The sequence below is a fragment of the Narcine bancroftii genome, chromosome 5, assembly GCF_036971445.1.
Source record: "Narcine bancroftii isolate sNarBan1 chromosome 5, sNarBan1.hap1, whole genome shotgun sequence".
NCBI classification, from domain to species: Eukaryota; Metazoa; Chordata; class Chondrichthyes; order Torpediniformes; family Narcinidae; genus Narcine; species Narcine bancroftii.
In genome coordinates, this window is record NC_091473.1 from 217,974,449 (window position 1) to 217,995,248 (window position 20,800).

The following is a 20,800-nucleotide window of genomic DNA, read 5'->3' on the forward strand; positions in this document are numbered from 1 at the left end:
GATGATGCTAATGGTTTACAGAAAGTGAATAGAAGGTGTTAACTGAAAACAAAGCAGCCAGTGGATGTGTCTTCATGGCTCCCAGGTGGCACACAATCATCTGGGGTGTTAATTGCAGCTATCAGCAGTGGTTTCCTCTTTAGGGTGTGGTGGGGGGGGGCAGGTTTCTGCAGAGCTGTGGAGTGCTATTGTGCTATTGCACATGGGAAGGCCCCCCCCCCCCCACAAATGGTGCTTGCTGCTGCATTGACCTCTCGACTCTAATCAGTACCCACCGATTCCACCAGGGGGTTACTGACCAGTCCTGTGAGGGTGAAGCCACCCCTCTAAGGTGAGGGTGTGCGGCAGTGGCTAAGTACTGCACCAAAGCACCAGCTACTTTCGTGCTACTTGGGAGGTGGTGTTTGTGGGCACCCATTCCCTAACAGTCCATGTCCCTGTGCTGACAATCATCTGCTGGTCAGGCAGACCACTCAGGTTGTTTGCTTCCCCGTGAGAGGGAAAGAACCTCGGAACTCTCCTGTCTTCCTGCTTGACAGTAGGGGCTACCTCCCCACCATGGTTGGGGGGGGGGGGTGGTTGGTAGCGTACCCTCATGCCACCCCTAGAGTTACGTTGGCAAGGTAATCATACCTCTAATATCAGAAGCCACACAGAACTGCCTATGCCAAATTTTTCCAGTGTTTTAAATAAAAAGGGCAATTCAAAATGGTCAAATGCTTTTACCGCATCTAGGGAGACTGTAATACTTGGATTTCGTTCGGACTTAGCCATGAGTATTATATTAAATAATCTTCTTGGGCTATTTGAGGAATGCCTTTCTTTAACAGATCCTGTTTGGTCCGTATGTATCAGTTTTAACAAGTATTGTCCTAACCTATTAGCCAATGGTTTCACTAGTATCTTATCAGCATTTAACAGGGATATTGGTCTGTATGACAAAGCATTTTGTGGGTCCCTATTTTTTGGTAACACTAATAATCACGGATGAGAATGACTCCGGGAGCATCTGTGCTTCCCAGCTTGTTGGGGTATTAAAAATAATTATTTGAATTGTTTATAAAAATCTGGTGGAAATCCATCCTCTTCAGTGATTTATTAGCCTGTAGGGTGCCCAGAGTGTTTTTGATTTCTTCCTTGTGAAGGGAATATCTAATTCTATCCTTTCTCCCTCTTCCAGCTTTGGAAGTTCAACATTCAGCAAAAATTCTTCCATTTTGTTCTCATTTCCTAGTAATTCTGATTTGTAAAATTTAGTGTAATATTGTCTAAAAGTGTCATTAATTTCTTTTTGCTTGTATGCTGGAGTTTTCTGTTTTTATACCGTTTGTCATTCTTGATGACTACTCTTTTAATCTGCCAAACTAAAACTTTGTGCGCTCGTTCACCCAACTCGTAGTATTGTTTAGTTTTTAATATAGGTTTTTCTGTCCTATATGTTTGTACTGTATTATATCTTATCTTTTTATTCTCCAGTAATCTGTATTCTTGTAGACCTATTAACCATATAACCATTAACGGAGTGGAAACAGGCCATGTTGGCCTTTCGAGTCCGCACCGGTTCACTGATTTTGTGCGCCCTCTTCAGGCATTGGTCCCGGTAGATCTTCATTCAATAATGATGGGCGAATTCAATGCAGGTGGAATCAGTCGTAGAAATGTTATGAAAGAGAAAATTGAGGCCAAATTAAACAGACTAAAATAAGAAGGCATATTGACTATATAACAATTACAGAATGGAAACAGGCCATCTCAGCCCCTCTAGTCTGTACAGATCTAAGTGATTTCCTCTAGTCCCACTTACCTGCATTCTGTCCATAACTCTCCAATCCCCTCATATCCATGCACCTATCTAACTTTCCCTTAAATGACAAAATTGACCTTGCTTCAACCACCTCTTCTGAAAGGTCATTCCACTCAGCCACTACTCTGAGTGAAGTTTCCTCTCTGTTACTTCTAAACTTTTTCCCCCTAGCACACAGCTCATGACCTCTCGTGTCAATCTCATCTATCCTCAAGGGGAAGATCCTATTCACATCTACTCTTGATTTTTTTTTCTAATTCTCCTAACTGTTTACTTTTGCCTTATGTTCCCTTTTAAGAATCTTTGTATAGGATACAATTTGTCCCCTTAAATATGCTTTAAGCATGTCCCATATCAGAAAACTATTATTAGTAGATGGCAGATTTGCGTCACAAAGTATTTCTATCTGTCTCTTTATAAATTCGCAGAAGTCTGTTCCTTTTAGCAATGTAGTATTGAGACACCATCTGTATACATTCTCTTGCTTTTCCATTGTTTCTATAGTTAATATTAATGGAGAATGGTCTGATAAAAGCCTTGCCGGATATTCTGTTTTTAACTGGGCAGACATTAAAAATAAGTCAATCCTTGTATGTGAGTCGTGCACCCTTTAGTGAATAGAGTAGTCTCTCTCTCTGTGGGATTTAATTGCCTCCATTCATCGATAAGATGTAGATCTTTAATATATGAAATTGTGGTTTTTGCTGCTTTCGCCCTAGTTATTGTTCTCGCCGATTTATCTGGTATTGGGTCCAAGCAAAAATTAGTCTCCTCCAACGAATATATTTTGTCTTCCCTCTGCTGTTTTTAAGATGTCCTTCATAAAGGCTTCATCATCATAATTTGGGGTATAAATATTCATAAATGTCCAATCTTCATAAATTTTACAGGGTGCCATTACATAACTTCCGGCTTGATCAATCTAGATATCTTCTATTAACAGTGGTGTATTTTTATTAATTAGAATAGCCACCCATCTTGCCTTTAAACCAAAGAAAAACAATATTATTTGTCCCACCCATCCACTTTTTAATTTATCATATTCCAATTTGGTAAGGTATCTTTCCTGCAAAATAGTTCTATCCACTTTTAATTTCTTTAAATATGCCAAAACATCTTCCTCTTCACCGTCCCATTTATCCTGTTAATAATAAGACTAATAAACTTTAGTGTTTCATTGCACCATTTCTCACACAAATATTGTAGAACAATAATATCTTCCCAATTTTCTAAATACTGTTGTAACATTTCCCTATTAAAAGACATTTCCAATACATATTTCCACTTTAAGAAACAGATACATTAACGTTGACAATAGTAACCTGGAAGTCTACAAAAAAAAGCCTGCTGGTTCTTCCACAGAAGAAACCCTCCCTTTGGCACCATCTTTTAAAATCGCTCCTCTCCCGGCACCATCTTCCTCCCCCAAATTAGAGTTCCCACCTTGTGGCTTTCCTTACCATTTTTGTCTCTTCAGACCTCTCCATATAAACCAAATTTTTTTTTCAATAGTGAAAACAAGACGGCTCAGTACTATTAGTAAAAATAAGAAGTTCGTCCCTCTTTGAAATGGTCTTTTAAGCCCTTTCAGCTGATGACTTTAATCTTTTCATAACAAAAATTCTTCCATTTCTCTATTCTTGAAAATTTGTCAATGACCTTCTGAGACATCCACCCTCAACATTGCTGGATAAATTGTTGAATATTTAAAGTTTTTAGATCGCAGTTGTCTCTTTACCTCGTCAAATTCCTTTCTTTGTTTGACCAAGGCAGGGCTGAAATCCTGGAAAAACATTATTTTTACATTGTCCACCACTAATGGGCCATTATTATTTTTTGAATATTCATATTCTCCTCCCAAGATGGAATCGCTCTCCTAGTAACTTAAAAGTCTTACCAGGACTGGTTGTGGTCGCTGTTTGCTGGTTCTTCTGAGTCTGAGGGTCCGGTGAGCCCTTTCAGTTTGCAGCTTTGCATTTAACTTATTTTATCCCAGCATTTGTGGGATCCATGTTTCAAAACAAAACTCGTTGCATCTTTTCCCTCTATTCCTCCTCTCAGTCCAATGATTATTATGTTGTTACGTCTGCTAAAATTTTCCATATGGTCGATCTTTTCCATCAGTCCTTTCTTTTCTGTGTCCTATATTTTTGCTTTCTCTTCCAGTGCCTTCATCCTGTCTTTTGTTTTGTCCAGCTTAGCCTCCGAACGAGTCATTCGTTCATTTTAGTCTTAAACAACTTCTTTAATTTCCATTACCTTCTCTGATATATATCTCTCCTTGCTGGTTTAATTCTTGTAAAATGACGACATAAAGTTTCCAATATGTTCAGGATGGAGACTGTAATCTTGGGCCAATCCCCCAGCTCTGCAGGCTTCAGCTGGTCCCAAGCTCCCAGCTGAGTCACTCCTTATCAGGCTTCCACTCCATGTTCCTGTCTGAGTTATTACTTCAGTTTTTGTTCTCTGTTGCCTGGGTTGTTTAGCACTTGCTTTGTCCATTTTTGATGAAAATATTCTGGTTTTTGAGATTTTAAACTATCTTTTTAATACTTTTTGTGGAGGGCTCTTTCAAAACACCTGCTCAGCTCATTAGTATGACCCTGCCCAAGGAGCCGTTAGTGTCAACTCCAGGTGCCATGAATTCTCGTGGTTTCAGGTTAAACTGTGAGGAAACCTGCTGCTGACCATGTAATATCCTCCATGGCTGATTGGAGTACCTGAACTACTTCTTCTTTGGCTTGGCTTCGCGGACGAAGATTATGGAGGGGTAATGTCCACGTCAGCTGCAGGCTCGTTTGTGGCTGACAAGTCCAATGCAGGACAGGCAGACATGGTTGCAGCGGTTGCAAGGGAAAATTGGTTGGTTGGGGTTGGGTGTTGGGTTTTTCCTCCTTTGCCTTTTGTCAGTGAGGTGGGCTCTGCGGTCTTCTTCAAAGGAGGTTGCTGCCCACCGAACTGAGAGGCGCCAAGATGCACGGTTTGAGGCGATATCAGCCCACTGGCGGTGGTCAATGTGGCAGGCACCAAGAGATTTCTTTAGGCAGTCCTTGTACCTCTTCTTTGGTGCACCTCTGTCTCGGTGGCCAGTGGAGAGCTCGCCACAGAACACGATCTTGGGAAGGCGATGGTCCTCCATTCTGGAGACGTGACCTACCCAGCGCAGTTGGATCTTCAGCTGCGTGGATTCGATGCTGTCGGCCTCTGCCATCTCGAGTACTTCGATGTTGGTGATGAAGTCGCTCCAATGAATGTTGAGGATGGAGTGGAGACAACGCTGGTGGAAGCATTCTAGGAGCCGTAGGTGATGCCGGTAGAGGTCCCATGATTCGGAGCCGAACAGGAGTGTGGGTATGACAACGGCTCTGTTCACGCTAATCTTTATGAGGTTTTTCAGTTGGTTGTTTTTCCAGACTCTCTTGTGTAGTCTTCCAAAGGCGCTATTTGCCTTGGTGAGTCTGTTGTCTATCTCATTGTCGATCCTTGCATCCGATGAAATGGTGCAACCGAGATAGGTAAACTGGTTGACTGTTTTGAGTTTTGTGTGCCCGATGGAGATGTGGTGGGGGCTGGTAGTCATGGTGGGGAGCTGGCTGATGGAGGACCTCAGTTTTCTTCAGGCTGACTTCCAGGCCAAACATTTTGGCAGTTTCCGCAAAACAGGACGTCAAGCGCTAAAGAGCTGGCTCTGAATGGGCAACTAAAGTGGCATCGTCTGCAAAGAGGAGTTCACGGACAAGTTGCTCTTTGTGTCTTGGTGTGAGCTTGGAGGCGCCTCAGATTGAAGAGATTGCTATCCGTGCAGTACCGATGTAAACAGCGTCTTCATTGTTGAGGTCTTTCATGGCTTGTTTCTGCATCATGCTGAAGAAGATTGAAAAGAGGGTTGGTGCGAGAATGCAGCCTTGCTTCACGCCTTTGTTAATGGAGAAGGGTTCAGATAACTCATTGCTGTATCTGACCCGACCTTATTGGTTTTCGTGCAGTTGAACTAACCAAGTGCTAAAGAACATTGTTTTAGATTGGGTCTGTGGCAGCTGCTGAGGTTGTGGGTGGGATGGGGGTTGGGGTTGGGGGGGGTGGGGGGAGAAAAACTACCTGATCTCAACCTCACCAGTTGACTTGTTGAAAATACATGTGTGTGTGGTTATGTTGGTAGGAGTGACTGCCACACTGTCCTTGTGGAGATTAAATCCTCTCTTTACAGTGAAAATGCACTTCAGTGTTTTGTGTTGCATGACCACTGTTGTGATGGAGCAGACTGCAAATAAATCTTAACACATCAGGACTGGGTATCTATGATGTACTGCAGGCCATCAGTACCAGTAGAATAGTGCACCACTAAATAATATGCAAATTTGTGGCCCAGCATGTCCCAAAACCATCATACCAGAGATCAACAATAGTTCAATGAAGAGTCCAGGAGCAGTACAAGGCAAGCCTCAGAATGAGGAGTCAACCTGGTGAAATGACAAAGCAGGACCATTTTCATGCCAAGTAGCACGACATGCAAAAGAGCTAAACTCTGCAGTCCTGCTATTTCAAGTCGTGGTTGGTGATAGAAGAAGAGGCTCCACAAATATCCCCATCAGTGTAAAAGAGAAAGCTGGCGTATTTGTTGAAAATTGTAAAAAAACAGGACAAATCCAACCCAGGCAATTACACCTATTGGTCTACTCAAAGATGTAAGCAAAGTGATGGAAGGGATCATCGTCTTTAGTTCTATCAAGCTGCATAGAATTAGCAACAGCCTGTTCACAGAAGCTCAGTTTGGATTCTGCCAAAATGTCTTTGCTCCTTACTCTTTTTTGCCTAGCTACAGGACATCTCTGTAGGTGTTCCTTAGGGTATTGTCCTTGGCCCAACCATCTACAGCTGCTGCGTACATGATGTTCCTTCAGTCGTCAGGTCAGACTTGCACTTTGTTTTGTACATTCATCATTCCTCAGATAATGTAGCTGTCCTCCTCCAACTGCAACCACTCCTGAACAATATTCAGGAAGGTGCCACTAACGTTATTTGCAACCTAAGTGCCAGGCAATAACTATATTCAGCTAGAAAAAAAACCCCTCTTGACATTCAATGGTATTCCTCTCATCAAATCCTCCAGTATTAATACCTGGTGATTACCATTGACCAGAAAATAAACTAGAATAGCCAACTTGGCTATCAGAGACTAGGAATTGTGTGATGAGTAACTTAACTTCCAACTCCTCAAAGTCTGTCCATGATTTGGCTGTCTGAATGAGTGCAGTTTCATAAACATTCAAGAAACTTAACATCATACACAATGTAGCAGCCTGGTTGATAGGCCACATCCATTGGGGATGTGGCAATTAAATTCTGGATTGTCATTTGAAGCCCAGGTGCCCTGAATTAATTAAAAAGCAGTTCCCTTTTGAGCTGGTGTATTGATGAGCGCAAGTGTTATACTGTATCTGGAAATGCATAATATTGACACAAATCTTCATAAGTGCATTCCTTTGGACCATCTTTGCTTAGGATTAATTTTATGCTTCTCATCTAGTATTCCCTGTGCCATAGGTGCTCTGTGATTAGTAAAGGATTGCTTAAGGTGATGTGTGAGTAGAAAGAAAAAGTTTAAAAATCACTGTTTTAACCGTACCTAATTGACTCATTATGTGCATGGTTTCATAACTCCAAAGAAATGGGCCAATAACAATTTTTCTCAAGCAAAATATTTCAGTAACAATTGGGTCTAGCCTTTCCTTCCCACTCACCACCTTGAGTAATCCCTTACTAATCACAGAGCACCGACCGATGGCATAGGGATTACTTAAAGTGTTATGTGAGCAGAAAGAAAAAAGATTGAGAACCACTGATCTAGTCAGAGTTATCTGCACGGAAAGACCTCAGCAGGCATGAACTTGATGTTCTGTGAGGCTTCAATTGCACTAGGTCAAACTGCTTAACATGATCCAGCAAATCATGTTGGATATCACCTGTAACATCACAGTGAGAGATACAATGAGTGTATCCCCAGTCTTGTCTGATCTGGAAATCCTTTATCAGAAAATTGTTTTGAAATGGGACGCTTTGTCCAAAACTTGACGTGTTTTCAATTTGTGCACAACTTGTAGCTTGGCTTTTTAACCAATTAAAATGTTGGGGTAGAGATGGCTGAGTTTCATTCTGCATGATGTATCTGCATCCCTTAAACTTCCTTACAGAGACTGCATCTTGATTAAAGCTTTTGCAATAGTCATCATTTGAACTATCTACCTGGCCAAAATTTGCGGTTGGTACCATTTCCCAGTAACAAGAAAGATTGTCTATAGAAATCTGGTGATCTCTTTTCGCCCCCCACCAATGGGATGTTGGATACAAGAATAGAGATACTTTGTTCCAATTATATAATGGCCTTGTTGAGACCTCAACATGGTATTGATGTTTGGTCTCCCTGTGTGAGGAAGGGTAAATGTAAAATGGAGGGATTAGAGTGAAGATTCACTATTGATTCCTAGGATGCATAATTTGTCATTTGAAGATTGGGGAGACTGGCCTGAGGTTAAGATTTATAAGAATCACCTTGATCACTTTGAGACATACAAAACTTTGTGAGGCTTGGGAAAGTTGATGCTTTGCTTGTTGGGATTTCTAGAATCCGAGGCTGCACTTAAAAGGTCGACCATTCTTCACCTCGAATGTAGTGAAACTATGGAGAATTCTTTACCTAGGAAGTAGAGGTTCCCATGTTGAATACATTCAAAACAGGTTGACACTGGAGAATCAAAAGAGTTACTGCATTTGTGTAAGAAGATGCAACTGAAGTAAAACATCTGTGCTGATGTGCCATGAGAGGCTGGAAAGCTATTTGAGTTTTTATTTGTCGGCATTACTCCACTAAAATCTGTACTGTAAATACACCTTTTGTATTTTGTGCAGAATGTTAATGCAGAACACTGGAAATCAAAGCCATATAACTACACCACAAATCTGATGAAAATATTTTTTTTGTTGCATTAAAATCTATTCTGTTTTAGGAAAGCTTTTTGTGGGGTGTGATTTTGATTTTGAGCAGTATAATCTGGGTTTCTTCAGTTTTACGCTTCAGTTGAATTTGTTGAATAGCTAAACCTCTTATCATTTTCTCTCTTTCCACTTCATTAGCACATGGAGCTATTTTGTAAGAGGGCAGGAGTGGAAACCGATGAACAGTTATTGAAGAGGGCAGGAATTTGCACTAAACTCCGAATCTGCCTCACTAGAATTTCCCCAAAGGAGCTGGAACAATGGGAGAAGAGCAATTCCCCTGCCATCTCGGAGACCCTGAAAGCACCCACTCATCAGACCAAGAGAAAGGATGATGTTTCAACTGATATAGTCTGTGAAGAAACACAAGGAAATGTGATGCTTCCAGTTGTAAAGGAGGAACCTATAGATCCAGATGATGACACATGCCAAATAAAGGACGTGGAGGTACATAACTGTTTCAGCAGATCTAAATAATTTAGAAACTCTCTGAAAATTGTAACACTGGCTGTGTTTACAGGAGTTGTTTTGATGTGTTATTTTAATTGTGGATACCAAATATCTTGATTAAGAAGCAGTACCATTTTGTAATATAATTTGGTATATTTCTTTCCTATTCCTCTTAGATTTATTTAAGAATGGACTACTCTGTATTGTCAAATGGTTACATGGATGAATATAGGCAAGCTATTTCACAGTGAGGAGATCAGACGAGGCCTCAATCCTATTCTGATTTGTTGCCTCTCTACTCTTTCCAACACATCACTGAATGAGCATCAAAATCAGAGGTCCCATTTCAAATACTTCCTCTCTAGAAAACCTGTTACCTTGTCCTGCCTGTTCACTGACTGGAGGATTTAGGATCTTCTCCAGCTTGCTCTAAAATAGTTCTGTTACTCAATAGTATCATCCAGGAAATTCTGTAATGCCTTCATGTAAAAGTTGTTAGCATTTTTGTTTATATAGCTTTATTCACAAACTTAAATTGTCCAAAAACATCAAATGTCCATTTATTTTAGGCATTGATGAACATTGAGGAGGACCTATAGGAATCTCTATTCAAATAGGGTTGTATTTGGATCTACTAAGGCAAACAACATCAATTTTGTATTACATGGAAAACTGCACCCCTAGCAATGTAGTTACTAAAGTACCAGCCCAGATATCTCGTTTTGACAACTTTTTAATTTTGTCTATTCTTCCATGCAACCAAGATTGATTAAAAAAGATTCCATAATATTCTTTGATTTCAAGGATTTGAAAATGTCTAAATAGCTTTACATTGGCTAGGATAGGTTTAGAGGTTTATGGGCCAACTTCCAGTACAACGAGTGCGGATGGGATATTTTGGTTGCCGAGGGCAAGTTGGGCTGAAGGGCCTGTTTTCACCCTGAGTTGCAACTGACTATGGTTATTGTAAAATAAATTCTGGAATTTATGAAAATCTTCTATGTATGTTTGCTGATTTTCTGGAGTTTTGTTTTCTATTTTAGATTAAAGTCGAGCCTAAGTCACCTGTGAAAAGGAAAACAGAAAGCATCAATTGTTCAATAGCAGTTAAGAAACAATGCCTCAGTAGCATAGCTTCAAATTGGCAAGCTGAGCATGCTTACACCTGTCTTCCTGTGTGCAATACAGAAGAGCCTACCCTCAGTACAGATGAAATCTCACACTTTGACTCTCACAGTGAACTAGGGGCACTTGCCAGCACAACTGAGCCCAGCTATATGCCAGAGAAGGATTTGGTAGTGGAATGCTCTCCATTTGCGACTTTCAGCTCTGTGGCAGATGATCTGTTTTCTGATCCTTCCAATATTCCTGCACTCAGCATCTCTTCACTATCGACAGAACAATCCTCTCCCACTGGGATTAGCACAGCACTCACTTCTCTTCCCTTGAGTGTTGATGAAACCACACGTGATGAGAAGATCAGGCGACTGAAAGAGATTCTAAAAGAGAAGGAGGCTGCGCTAGAAGCAATGCGGAAGAAAATGGTTTTAACCTCTTTATAAAATTCTCAATCAAATTGAATAGTTTGTCTCCTTGCAGTGCTGTTATCTTAAGGATCTAACTGTTCTCTGTGATTTGTCTCCAAGTGTGGTTAAATTGGCAAATATTTAAATTTTGTTATTTTTGTTGCATAGTTCAGCAGATGCATTGAATTTTAATATTTGCAATTTTAAATTGTAGAAAATTTGATCTATAATCAGCTTGACATCTGCAATTCGTTGTATAATATTTGGTCCTTCAGTTATGTGATCTGCATAGTGTGTGATCTTCCTTTTAATTGGATGTTAAATTTTTTAAACCTAAAAATGCATTTTATTCTGTGTGTATTTCTGGGCCAACAAACTGTTTTCACTTTCCATATGAAGACAACCAAGTCCTGCCCCAAAGTTCCTTCATATGAGAATCTATTCCCTTCATCGTTCTTAATTTTTTTTTGATGCCATGCATTTTCAAATTGGTATGTTTGCCTGAACTAACCTTCCATTCACTGTTTATTGAACGATAAACTATTTGCTCCTTTTGCATTTTCCTGTTTATAATTTGGTAGTGCTTTTTCTTTTCCTTGAGAGAACTGGTTTTCTTGTCAGTTTGCTGAACAAAGTGTCTCTATCCATTGCAGTCATGACTCAGTCCTTCTTGATGAGCTCCTACTGCCATGGAATAACATCTGTTATGACACAGTAGTTCTAAACCCAGATGATCATTCTTTGTAGTGTTAATTATGTCTGGAACCTGAGTTCTGAGTGTAATAATTGTTTAGTATTCATACCGGCAACTAGGACATGTCAAGGAATTATAGTCTTGTTAGTGTCCCTGTCCCATTCTCCCTGTTATTACTGACTGTATCAATGTATACATTTGCCTAATGCACTGGCGGTTCTGACTACTGACTAGCTGCACATTTATGGAGCCTCACTATCAGAAGTGAATAGTTCTGTGGTTTCACTGTAGATTGCAAATTGTACCATACATTAATATTACTTATTGCAGGAATTCTGAGGTGAGTTTTCTGGCAAGTTGCAATGATAGTAAATCCCTTTTAAGAACTGAAGTTCACATTAAAGATTCATTCAATAAGATTTGAGGCAAATCTATTCTGTGGTCTTGTGTGGAATATTTTCGATACATCAGGATGTTCAGTGCAAAAATGTGCCCCTGGCTTAATGAGGCAAATCAACAATCTGCAGGAACTGAGTTGCATCAAATTGCTACATGAAGCATTTCTAAATTAGTGTTTGGCAGAATTGCTATTTCAGTTTACACTATTTTGAGGAAGCAGAACATTTTTTTTAGGAGGGTACTTGAAACTGCAATTATACAGTAAAAAGCTATTTATTCTTCATAGCAATGTGTATGTAGAAATGTTTGGCTACTATCAAAGGTTATTTGAATAAACCTGCCTGAAACTTTATTTATATTATAGTACTGCTCAAGCACTGGTCATATTGTGATATTTTAACCTATGTAAAATAGATAAAGAAGATCAGGCAAAAATGATAGACTAGCTGTGGGAAGGGAGCAATGTAATATGATGTTTCTGGTGATTTCAAACTCTTTTGGTTGTTATTAATTTTGCTCATTACTTTGTAAATATAATTTCTGAATGAGCAATCACTGCCCATGCAATTGATAAGATATGCAAGAAGAGATTTCAACAGATGTGCAAGGTTATGATTTGATTTTGGACACAGATTTGGAACTATTCTGTCCTCCATGTTATAATTAAACTACCCTTACTGAAATGCTTGAATTGTAAATGCAATGCAAACTGGGAAAATCCTTCATTTGCTATAACTGGAAGTGTTATTTGTTAAAACTTGGAGCTGTTTTAAGTAAAACATTGTATAGGCCTGTTTCATGTTTTCACCAGTACAGAGAACAGATAACAAATAAAATTCCAGTTCGACACAACCAATAGCTTTAGTGTAAGATAAAGTTTCTACAGGAGCTTCAGAGATAGATTGGATCAGCATTGATTAAAAAAAAATCAGCTTTGGAAAACAAGTCTGAGCTGAAAATTGAAGTGATGTGTGTATTGAAGAGGTCCATAAATGGACCCAATTTAATAGTTTTGCAGTAAATCAGGCAAGGATATGATCTTGTAAACAAGCTCCCTCTAAGAGTATTGCAGATAATATTCACATGAATACCAAAGGCTATATGGGGTTTTCATTTTTTTAAGAAATAAAAAGCTCAAACCTGGACTATTCTCCAGTTAAATCCCCCATAGATGTACTTGGGTGTGAGATTGTGAAATTATAGTTTTGATCAAATCCTTGATGGGTTTAGCATTGTCCCTCCAGTTTATAAATTAGATTATTATTTCAGGAGGCAGAAGCTCATGGGGCAAGGACATCAGAGAAGATAATTTGATAATACCCTATCCTTGTCTCAAGGAAAATACAGGGAGATGTGAGCATTTGAACCCAGTGCCAGAGTGCTCACCCAATAGATATTAAGCAGTTTTGGGGATTATCTAGTGAGAGATTAATGCTGCGAGTCTTGGGAACCGCTATTGAACTTTGGCCAAGTGCTCTCCCAGTTACCATGTATGCAGCTAAAAACAGAGTTTTTGACTGGCCACATGTATCAAGTAATGAATAAAGACCAAGCAAGCTCCTTTCATCTGGCCTGAAGAACTTTAGTTAATTTTTTTTTAAACTACTGCACCTTGGGACATTTTCTCTGAATTATCTGCTTAGGACATGGTAATGACGCATGTAAATCAGACATTTTAGAGTTTTGAAAAGCATGTTTGTTGTATTTTTAAAAATTTCTGCTTTGCAAATTAGCTGGTGGGGGAATATTTGGTAGAGGAAGGACTGAATCATAGAAGCGGAAAATTGAATACTCAATTTTCATCCTGCATAGAATGCAGTCTGAGGTCAGGCTATGGATGACCTTGAGTCTCCGGTGCATATAAGAAATAGAGGGAGTAGCACAATTGTTTTGGCAGTCATGGCTGTTCTTTTACTTTAGAGCCACTTTCTGTCACTAAGCCTACTGCCTTGTTCTCTTAGTATCCAAGAGTTTATCAACTTCTGCCTTGAATATCCTCAGCAACTGAACCTCTTGTGAAGAACTCTCTCATCTCAATTCTGAGTGGTTCCAGAGGCGTAGTCTGTAGAAATGAAATGCCTATGACCTTTCGACTCTAGACCAACAGAAAGAGCAGAACTTTTTGCTGCTCGTGAACAGAGCAAACTTTTAACATACAGGTTACTGTAGTCGTAAAGGTCAAACTTCTGTGGAATCTAATATAACCAAGTAAAGAAAGTGGTGAGGGTGTGTAAACCTTAGGCTGGAAACTAAGCTTTCATGCAACACGATCCTCTTCAGGTATCTTCTGAAGGGTCATTGCTGTCATGAGTAGCTTTTCTTTGTTTCAATCTTGCCATTTTACGCTACTCAAAAGGTGTCTGATTTATTTTGCTCAGTTTAATTACTGGTAAATCTAAGATTTTAGCTGAAATGCCATCCTCTACATGAGGAATACTAGACACACCGACTACACGTCTGAAATGTAATCAGTGTGACAGATACTGAACCAAAAAGGCAAAAGCTTAACATTATTTTATTCTGCCTGGATGATTGATAAATTACTTTCTGCAAAATGTTTTAATAATTCAGTGTGCATTGCACAGGGGCTTGGATAATGTTCCCTTATACCCCAGCCGTCTGTTACTTAGATGAATAAGAAAGCACCTTTTGTTACCAGCAACTATAGAAAGACCCTTGATTTTGTGTGGATACATTAGAACGTGGATATTGCTACATTCCACCCCCAAGGTTAAATGAAAAAGGTCATTCCAAATCCTGACCAGTGTTCTAACCTTCCAAAACGGGGCCTCCCCTCTGCTCTTAAATACTGTAACGGTGAGGATGAAAGCTCAGGAAAATGGTTTAATCCTCCCACTCGTACTTTGGGGATCACTGTTGCTTGTTTGAAGACTTTGCCTCACTGTTCTCTTCATTGTAAATACAGATGCTCAATTTCACCAAACTTAGCTATAAAGTATCAATTCTGTTCACGATTTTGTAGTTCACTTTTTCTGTTTGAAAGAATATACTTGCACTAATTTTCGAAGAGAAATATCCTGGGGTAGAAAACACTCCCAACTTTTGTTCTTCCTCTCCAAATTTGGGATAATGTGGAAAAGTTAATTAGCACTATCTGCAATCTCCTATTCCTTCATAAAATGGAGCGTCCACCAGCTCCTTTGTCCATTCTCTTTGTTACTGAATTTAGGGGCCAAGTAGAGTACTCTGTTCACTACGCAAATCATGGCCTGACCAGGGCTCGACTTCCCAGCATTGGTTCAATTAGCGATCTTCTTGCAGTAATATGACTGCTCTTGAGTCTTTGAGCACGTTGGTAGAATTCCCTTAAACCTTCCATCTGCTCTGCTCCTCACGTGCAGCTTATTGCACCTAAATGGCACAAGGCCTGGCCAATCTCATTCTAGCATTGCATTTTGCCACTGTTAGAAATTATAAATTGAGATTCCAAATAACACAAGATGCAATGTTCCTATTTGGTACTACTCTTCCATTTGAAGCATCCCTCTCCCAGAACTCGTGTTGAGCCCTCGCCCCTTTTTGGGGAGAGGGGGTGTGGCTGCTTTTCAGTAAAAACTCAGGGAGTTTTGGCTTCTGCCGCATTATCTTCTGGCTGTTGGGACAGTTGGATCTTCTTGTTGGTCTTGATGGTTCACTCACTCATAATGCACTATCCATCCCAAAATAAATTATGTAGCAGAGGGGTGCACGCAGCTGACCCGAGCAGGCTGGAAATTTTGGAAACCCAATGCATAGGAACGATGCATCGCAAATTTATTTAGCAGCCCTTGTAGACAGAGGAGAACTGCAAAGGGATGCGATGTAGAAATCTTAAAACAAAAAGCAAGTAAAAATAGAAGCAGCAAGGAATGATCAGGTGGGTCTTAATGCCCATTAGGAAACCTCATCTTTCTCCAGTTTGCATAGCCCCAAGATTAAAATGCATTTATAGGTTCATTTTGGAGTACTCGGCATAAAGCTAAGATATTACGATTCAAGATTCCTCTATTTTCATGTACAAACTTATGAGGTGTTTCCATCGCATTTTTTTGATACTGTAAATACATGTTTGGAAATGTGACACTGACATCTGTTTCATTCATTATAGATCAAAGCTAAATTGTCCACAAAGAGAAAAAGTGAGAAGCACCAGGACAAGAAATCAGCTTTAAACAGAGAATCGAAATGCACATGCAGCTGCCTCTGGGAAAAACATCCTGACAGACCCACCTGCATCAATCTTTGCCGCAGACAAGGGATGTTCGCCGGTTCAATGCACGCTCGATCGAGACAGGACAAAACGAAAACCTCCCACGTGGTGACTCATAGCACAGAGGCGAATAAAGTGCTTGGCATCTCTGCCGTCTCCGAGGCCCACTTTACAAAGATCCTTCCCTCTTCGAGCGTAGGCAAGACCACTCGTGATGAGAAAATAAGGCGACTGAAAGAGATTCTGAAGGAGAAGGAGGCTGCACTTGAGACAATAAGGAGAAATAAGGTTTCAGCACCTTTGCAAGATCCCCAGTTTAAAAGTGGGAATCCTTATTTAGATGCTAAATAATTGATTGCCCACCATTTGGGGTTATTTTTATAAAGCAATTGAGCAGTTTTAAAATGAATTTGAATAACTCATACTGTGGTGGAGTTAACCCTTCACAATTAAAATGAACAATTCCATAATGTTAGATGATGTGATGTATAGGAGAGTTTAACCCATATTGATTTTTTTCGATGTTGGACTGCTTCTATGTAGTTGTGTTTATATACTTGGAGTTTGAAGATGTGTTTTATTGTGTACCTTCACAAATAAGTTGCGAACTGATAGAATAGGGTTTGTGCACAATTGATCGACATATTAAATCCATTTCATTAGTTCATTTTCAATGTCCTAGGGTCCCTGTTCCAGCATCATAGAATTGAGGGAATGGTTGTATTTCTGTGGGTTTCTGAAGCCAACACATACTCATATTGACTTGCATTTTTATTAATAGAGGTTGTTTTCTTTCTAGCAAGAGTGGAGAGCACCAAGTTCCTTGGAGTTCATTTAACTTGCGGCCTATTCTGGACACACAGCATCTCCTCACTTGTCAGGAAGGTGCAACAGCAAATGCACTTCCTTACAGCATAGAACATGAGCTGCAGGAGTCGGCCATCTGGCTTGTCAAGCCTGCTTGGCCAATCAGTGAGATCATGCAGATCTGATCGTAGGTTCATCTCCACCTACTTCTCTGCATATCCTTTAATTCCATTAAGATGTAAAAATATACCCAATCTTGTCTTCAATATATTTACTGAAGTTGCCTCCACTGCTTCAATGGGCAGAGAATTTCCACAGATTCACTACCCTCTGGGAAAAGCAGTTCCTCCTCATCTCTGTCCTAAAGCTTCTATCCTGAATCTTGAGTCTGTGTCCCTAGTTCCAATGGTAACAACTTATCTATCTAGGAAGACTGAACTGGGCAAGTCTACTGGTCACCATTATGTCAACCTCTACAGGAGCTCTATCGAGAGCATACTGGCCGATTGCATCATTTTGTGGTACAGTTGCTGCAGAGGAATGGATCGGAGTTCATTCCACAAGATCATAAGAGCTGCAGAGAGGACCACTGGAGTTTCCCTCCCTACCATCAACAAGATCACCAGGATCATTGTCTGAAGATGGCGTGCAAAATCATTGAGGACCCTTTCCATCCTAGACACAGCAACTTTCAGCTGCTCCCGTTAGGAAAAAGATACAGGAGTATCAGAGCCAGTGCTAGCAAGCTGAGGAAAAGCTTCTCCCCATGAGCAGTGAGAATGCTGAGTGATCAAAGGAACTGCTCACATTAACTATCCAAGATTCTCATATTCACAAAACAATATTTATTTGTGTATAGAATACTACAGCACTGAAAACAGGCTATTTAGCCCTCATAGACTGCCAAAACATCATTCTGCTAGTCCCATCGACCAGCACCCAGTCCATAACCATTCAAACCTCTCCCATCTACATATCCATCCAATTTATCCCTAAAACTTTAGTCCAAATTTACCCTCTGCAAAAACAAAACTTTGATCTCCATCTTGTGAGGCTCTACACTCTGATCTTCTACTTTTACTCTTAATATACCTATAGAAACCATTTGGGGTTTCCTTCACATTGTCTGCCAGAGCAACCTCATGTCTCCTTTTAACCTTCTTGAATTCTTTTTTGAGGTTTTTCTTGCATTTTTATACTCATCAAGTACCTCATTTGCTCCAGGCTGCTATACACCTCTCGCTTCTTCCAAACTAGATTCCCAATATCTCTCGGAAACCAAGATTCCCAAAACCTTCCAACCTTGCCTTTCATCCCGACAGGAACATACCAACTCTGTACTCTCAAAATTTCTCTAGTGAAGGATCTCCACTTAACTCGCACATACTTGCTGAAAAACAACGCATTTTAGATCCTTTCTCATTTCCTGAAAATTTCTCCAATTTAGAATCTCAACCCAAGGCCAAGACCTATCTTTTCCATAATTAACTTCAAACTAATGGCATTATGATCATGGACCTGATATGTTCCCCTACATGTACTTCTCTCTCCTGACCTGTCTCATTCCCCATTATAAGATCCAGTATTGCACTCTCTCAAGTTGGTACTTCTATATATTGATTTAGAAAACTTTCCTGAACAAAAATTTGACAAACTCCAAGCCTTTCAGCTCTTTTAGAGTATGGGAGTCCCAGTCAATATGTGGAAAATTAAAATCCCCCATCATAACTTTGTTTCCTGCAGCTGTCTGCTATCTCTTTACAGATTTGTTCCTCCAATTCTCATTGAATAATGGGCAGTCTATAATACTATCCCATGAGTGTGGTCATACCTTTTTTTCCTGATGAGCAATGCCACTCCAACCACTCTCATCTTCCCCCCCCCCAATTCTACCACATCTAAAGCAAAGGAGCTGCCAGTCCTGCTACTCCTTAAACCAAGTTTCACTAACAGCCACAATGTCATAATTCCACGTGCCAATCCACACTCTAAGCTCAATTGCCTTTTCTACAATACTCGACGTGAAATAGATGCAGCTGAGAACATTTCCGCTGCGTTCAACCTGTTAACTTCTAACAGTGCATGCAATTTTAACACCTTCTTTTCCCTCCTCCACTCCTCTATCTGCTCTGGTACTCTGGTTCCCACCCTCCTGCAATTGTAGTTGAAACCCACTGGAACAGCACTAGCAAACTTGCCCGCAAGGATATTAGTCCCCTTCCAGTTCAGATGCAAACTGTCCCGTCGGAACATGTCCCACCTTCCCTGGAAGATAGCCCAGTAATCTGAAACTTGAAGCCCTCCTTCCCACATCACTTCAGCCATGTGTTAAGCTGCATTATCCTCCTCTTTCTAACCTCACTTGCACATGGCATGGGTAGCAATCCTGAGGTCACTACCCTGGAGGTCCTTTCCTTCAATCTAGCACCTAACTCCCTGAACTCTCCTTGCAGGATGTCCTCACCCTTCCAACCCACACAGAATACTCAACCTGCATGTGCATTATTGTATGTATATCTGCATGTTTTACCCTGGGGACCGGAGATTGTTGTTTAGTTGAGTTGTACTTGTGCTGTCAGATGACAATAAACTGACTCATCCTATCCTTGTCTCCAGCTATGCTAAAGTTGTGGTTACTTTTACCGAAATGCTCCACTATTAAGGGACAGTCAACTGACCTGGTTCATTGCCCAGTACTAGATCCAGTATGGCCTCTGTTCTAGTTGGCTTGTTCACATACTGTGCGCACACTTGATAGATTCTGCTTCCTTTGTCCCTCTTTCAATAAGGAGGTGCTAGTCAATAACAACTCTGTTATTTCTGCACCATTCCAAAATTTGCCTCTCAGCGTCCCAATGGCTCTTTGAGGGATACAGTGATTGCTCATTCCTGTTTCTGATTTCCATCACACTGACTCAGTAGAAAATCCCTCCACAACTCTTTTGCAGCTGAGCTACTATCCCTGATTAGTAATGCTACTCCCCCCCCCCTCTTTTACCCTCATCCTATTCCTTTAAAACATCTAAACCCCGGGACCTGTACCAGCTAATCCTGTCCTTGCATCAGCGAAGTCTCAGTAAAGGCCACATTGTAATTCCATGTACTGATCCATGCTCTTAAGTTGATCACTGTCATTCCTAATACTTCTTGTTTTGAAATAAATACATTTCAGACTGTCCAACTGACTACATTTATGCTTCTTCCAGTGTCTGTTCTTCTCCACAAATTCACTACACATGGATCAACCTTTTCACCATTGCTCTATTGTCTACCTTCTCCTTAGGATCTGGGTGATGAGGAAGTCCTTCTCCCTCAGCTGGGACCTTGGTTGTCACTTTTTGGGCAAAACGGGATTATGACCCCTGCCTAAGTTTCCAATTTGCAAACTGCAACCGTTTCCCCAACACATGGTGCCATCTGAACCCATGTGGGCACCAAATGATGGGGTTTAGCTCTGATGGTCGTAGGCACGAATGAAGCAGTTGGTGATGGTTCCAACACACATGGGTGCCAATTAAGATATTGGTGGCTCTGTTACAATTGGGCACCAATGTAGGGGCAAGTGGCTCTGTTACTAACTGCATGTAACGAGCAGCAATAGGCAATAAATTAGACAGTGTTTAATCTTAAAACACTAATTTTATTTCTAATTCTTAAACTATAGTCTTAATTTGTAAACTATCCTTAACACTAAGTCTACCCCCAAATATGCGCAGGTGTTTTGTGTGTGTGTGTACTAGGGGTGAGTGACTCTGATGCATGCGGGGACCAATGAAGTGATTGGTGGCTCCGGTGCACATTGGCCTCAGTGGAGGAGCCAGTGGCTCTGATATACGTGTGCACCAAATAAATCAATTTGTTATTCTGATACACGTGGGCATTAATAAAGAAAAGGTTGGATCTGATAGATGCTGCAT

At 40.5% G+C, this 20,800-nt stretch overlaps 1 protein-coding gene across 5 annotated transcripts in view; it reads left to right on the forward strand.

Moving 5' to 3' along the window:
- Nucleotides 1-19,492, forward strand: part of LOC138764862 (ligand-dependent nuclear receptor-interacting factor 1-like) — a 39,545-nt gene extending 20,053 nt beyond the window's left edge. For all 5 annotated transcript variants that reach the window (XM_069941240.1, XM_069941245.1, XM_069941243.1 and 2 more), the window contains 3 exons: nt 8,936-9,244; nt 10,291-10,791; nt 15,975-19,492. In XM_069941240.1, the coding sequence (XP_069797341.1) occupies nt 8,936-9,244; nt 10,291-10,791; nt 15,975-16,427 (1,263 nt within the window). In that variant the 3' untranslated portion in view covers nt 16,428-19,492. The remainder of the gene's footprint in view (nt 1-8,935; nt 9,245-10,290; nt 10,792-15,974) is intronic.
- The last annotated feature ends 1,308 nt before the right edge of the window (nt 19,493-20,800 follow it).